The sequence below is a fragment of the Sus scrofa genome, chromosome 2 (assembly GCF_054392235.1).
Source record: "Sus scrofa isolate SSC_HxYL_T2T_F1_AM1 chromosome 2, Sscrofa_HxYL_maternal_Yorkshire_Landrace_v2.0, whole genome shotgun sequence".
In the NCBI taxonomy this organism is placed as follows: Eukaryota; Metazoa; Chordata; class Mammalia; order Artiodactyla; family Suidae; genus Sus; species Sus scrofa.
Genome location: NC_139384.1, coordinates 145,658,662 through 145,662,971, shown reverse-complemented (window position 1 = coordinate 145,662,971; position 4,310 = coordinate 145,658,662). Strand labels below are relative to the sequence as shown.

Genomic DNA, 4,310 nt, shown 5'->3' with positions numbered 1-4,310 from the left:
AATGTTTTATTCTATCTTCTCGACCTTCAGCTTCTCGGATTGCTTTAATTATTGCCTCTCATCATTTTTTCTTTTTTTGCAGAGGCAGAAGAATTAATTTGCATTTAAAAATAATTTATGCAGCTTAGCTTCAGTTCCAGGCAAGGAAGGTGAGGAAGGTTAGATTGGGGCCTACCTACAGTTTCTGGTTACCATAGCCATGTTTGGTGGACTCCTTTATTTTTTCAGAGAAACACAATTTTTTTCCAATAACGGAATGCTTGAAGGAGGCAGAAGAAGGGTGAAGAGTAAAGAGAAGAAAAAAATACAGTAGCTAGTGCTATAGAATGTGCTATAGAAGTATCTCATCACACAAGCAGGGAAAAACGTTTATTTCATTGCTTAAATCAAAACATTCCATGAAAGACTGCCTTCAGTAATTCCAGAGGCCTCACTGATATGTACACAGGAGGGGAGCCTGTGCCACAAGAACCATTTGGTATAACTAATGACATGCAAACACAATGTGCAAAAGCAGGGCATTATTTCAACAAGATGTTTTTTAAAAGCTTGGTTGAGCAAAGAGATGCCACACATTTAAAATGGAAAAAGAGCCATTATGATTACACTGCATTGAACCTGAGAAATCTTGGCAATACCTAAAATCTTCTCCATTACAAATGCAAGCAAAGATGCACATGAGTTAAGCTAGCCCTCTCCTAAGGTCATTGAGCAAAGAGAATGTGCGTTTGCTATGTTGGAATAAGCTGTTTGTTTTCAGATGGCTTTTTAAAATGGCTGTCACGGACTTTTTGTTTGTACATAACTTTCATGTAAAATAGTTGGTCCTTAATTGTATCTGTTATTATTTAACTAGTAATTTTTCTGGTGTAATGCTATGACATTTTTTTTCTTTGAATGTTTACCTACTGCAGTGATAGGCTCAGCTGGACTCCAAAGCCACAGGTTCAGAAACATGGCACAGTGGTGCAATTCACAGATAAGCCATACTTTAAAAATTAAATAGTCATGCCAAATCAAAACAGCCAGCCACCAAGTGCCAAAGACAAATAACCACGAATTTAAAGTATTTGTCAAAATGTGCCTTTTCACTCACTGTTAAATCACTTTTACTCCCAGGATGCACTTGTTTTCTAGTAATTAGCATTCACAGTACAGCTGAGATTAATTACATTCACAATGGTCACATTCTGGGTTCAAGACTCCCTAGAATCTTGATTGCCTAAAATGAGGTAGATAACCATTCAAGGGTTTTGTTGGTTGGGACTAATTTCCTTTAGATCTTGATCACTTTTTTTTTTTTAAATAGAATTCCAAAATATTTAGCAAAAGATTGAAAATGATCATTTTGGAAAAATATATTTTCAAAAGGTTCTTTTATGAAAGTCGTTTCACCTCATTTCAATTTAAAAACAGGATAAAAGCATCAAGTTACAAAAGCACAATGTATCTTAAAGCTGACAATCGATCATCACAGAAAGCTCTAATTCGGGCTTAGGAGGGTAGGGATGCAGAAGGAACAGGTTAACTCATTTAGGGGCCAGACCAGCTGCTGCCCCTTAACCTTTTTGATCCTAAATTTCACATCTCCAAAGTTTAAGCCTGACTTCTGGAGTTCTTCATAGGAAGCTCTCACTGAGATCTTAAATCCCATCTCTGGAGAAAGATCAAGCCTCAGACAGAAGCTGGAGGCGTAGGCCCACCTGCGTATGACAGGCTGCGGTGGACAAAGCTGGAAACAAGATGGAGCCAAAGGTGCTGGGCCGCCATCTGATTGAGAGGCAAGGCCAGGTTAGAGAAACCAAGCCATAACCTTGGGACCTTCAGGTTGCAGTGGGTAGGCTGGGCACTAAACCAGCCAAAGGCCCCGGAGTAGGTCGACGAGAGATTTCTGAAAAGGCCTGTAGACTGTTGCGAGTCTTTGTCTTTTTACGAGGAGCCATGGGCGAGGCACCCAAGAATTTGCTGAAGGAGCCGGACTTCCTCATGCCTCGAGCCAGATCCTGGAGCATCAGATCGTCGGCCAGGACGCCCAGAAACGCGCTGGTGGTGGAACTGAGAATGGTGGCGGCCACCTGCACCGGGCGCCGGGCCGCAAGATTGCCGCTGCCACCGCCAGCTCGGTCAGTCTCGGTAGAGCCTCGCAGGCCGGGGTCGCCGAGGAGGTGGCGCAGCGCGTACGAGGCGCCGGGCGGCAGGTACTGGTAGGCTCGCCGCCCGCTGTGGTCACGCACTTGCACCTGCGCACCCAGGCGGACCACCAGCAGTACGGCTGCATCCTCGTGCCCGTGGAGGGCCGCCAGGTGCAGCGGCGTGTAGCCGCCGTGTGAGCGCGCGTTCACGTCGACCCGCGCGCCCCCACGCCGCGCGACCTCCACCAGCTGCTGCACCATCTCGAGGTCGCCGCTCTTGGCTGCCCAGTGCAGGGCCGTGAAACCCGACATGAAGTCGCGCTTGGCCGCCAGACCGAGGTCGCGCAGCAGCAGCCCGTGGAGCTGGTGTGTCCAGCGGCCCCCGGCCGCCCGCACTAGCCACTCGTGTTCGGCCGGCTCCAGGGGCACGGCGGACGGCGGCGGTGCAGCGGGCACCTCTTCGGTGTCGGGGCTAAGCAGGCGCTGGCCGGCGCGTGACAGGCGCCTCAGGTGCGGGGAGCGGCCCGGACCCAGGCTGAGGCCCAGGCCAGGCTCCTCTACCGAGAGCCGCCTCAGCAGCAGCGGGGAGCTCCGAGGGCTGGGCTCCTCCGACAGCTGCCGACGCAGGCCTTGATCTTCCGTCCGGATCCGGAAGGGACCCGGGACGCAGCGCACCGGCAGCATGCAGGGCTTCTGCAGCGGCGCGCGCGGAGGCGGCGGTGGCGGTGACGGGGTTGGTGGCGGCCCTTTTGATTGTCTAGGCCCAGGTTCCAGGTCTGGCGGCTCTGCGTGGGTCAAGGTTGCCTCCGACGGTGCCCTAGACGGTGGAGCCACGTCTGCAGAGAGCCCCTCGGAGGGTTGGGATAGCTCAAAAGTTGGAATCTGCGGGTCCGAGGCTCCCCCTGACTGCAGGGCCGGGCTTAACAGCAGCTCCCTGGTTGGCTGAGTGGGCTCGGAGGCCGGAGCCCCGAGGGTGTCCTGCGACTCTGATGGTGGAGCCGGGTCTCTAGGTGGTTCCACCGCCTTCTGCTCGGAGGCCAAGGATGGAGTGCCCGAGGCAGCGGCTTCCACCTGTGAGACGGAAGTGATCTTCGACGGCGGGGCTAGTGTCCCCGGGGTGCTGTTCCAGCAGGTGGTCAGGGGCTCTGGTCCCTCCCGGGGCCGCAGCTTCTTCCTCAGCACCACGAATTTGACGCCGTCGAACTCTTTCACCACGGCCACGTCGTTGACAAACTGTTTGAAACGATCCCTGCGGGCTGCACGGCCGCGCGGGTCGCCTGCATCCAGCAACGGCTTGAAGCGGCTCAGAAGCTCGGAGTTGCGCACCTTTCCGCCGTGCTCCTGTAGGAAGCCCAGCACCGCCGCCTGGCTCACCCCGGCGGCCGCAGCGGCCGCGGCCGCGGCCAGCGCCATGGTCAGGGTCCGTACCCTCTCGGCAGGGAAGCCGGGGCCGCCCCCCTCCCACCGACCCGCGGCTCCCGGTTGCGCGGCAGGTGTACGTCGCGGCGCCGGCCGGGAAGTGCAGGAGCCCGGGTTCCGGGAGTCAAGTCCGCCTCGGCCAGGCTCACCTGATCGTTGTCACCGAGGCGTGACGGGCGTGTCCCCGAGGCTGGACCTTGGTCACGCCCGCGCCGCGGAGTCCGGGAGTCTCGCGGAAAAAGGAGCTGGGGGCCGCGGTGCGCGCCCCCCGCCGCCGCCCCGGGGGGCCCCCAGTCTTCGGGGTAGGTTTCTGCCTTTATATTCTGTCCAATGGGCGCCGGGCTCCATCCCCTTGCGTGCGGTACTCGCCTTACAGGTGACAGCTGCCACCAGGGCCGCGGTGGGAGTAGGGGAGCGGAAATTCTCCACCGCCCCTCCCAATTGGAGAATTAAAGGCGCAGTGCCAGGCTTCAGCTCGGCTCCCGGTTGCTAGGTGGGTGTGTTCGCCAGGGATGCCGCGGTCTACAGGCGAGGCAAGGATTTTTACTCCTTTCTGAAATATTTAACCACCACAAAATACTGGGCGATTGCTTAAAAGCAATACTTTATTTGAAAATCGTCACTACCTCTTGAATTGTTGACTGCGTTTCACACAGGAAAAACGGCTTCATGCAACTTGCGGTGAAGACCGTTTGCTGCGGATGGCAACGTATGCCATCCGAGGTTTAGAAGAGACGTTTTAAACAGCAATTTTCTTAT

At 54.4% G+C, this 4,310-nt stretch overlaps 1 protein-coding gene across 1 annotated transcript; it reads right to left on the bottom strand.

The window, feature by feature from the left end:
• Positions 1 to 355: 355 nt before the first annotated feature.
• Positions 356 to 3,961, bottom strand: SOWAHA (sosondowah ankyrin repeat domain family member A). The gene has a single exon (XM_003123927.5). It carries the CDS (start codon positions 3,543 to 3,545, stop codon positions 1,824 to 1,826), a length of 1,722 nt encoding a protein of 573 aa, XP_003123975.2. The 5' UTR covers positions 3,546 to 3,961; the 3' UTR covers positions 356 to 1,823.
• Between the last annotated feature and the right edge of the window lie 349 nt (positions 3,962 to 4,310).

Coding starts and splice junctions, on each gene's coding strand:
- SOWAHA (XM_003123927.5), bottom strand. CDS start 3,545: ATGGCGCTGGCCGCGGCCGCGGCCGCTGCGGCCGCCGGGGTGAGCCAG.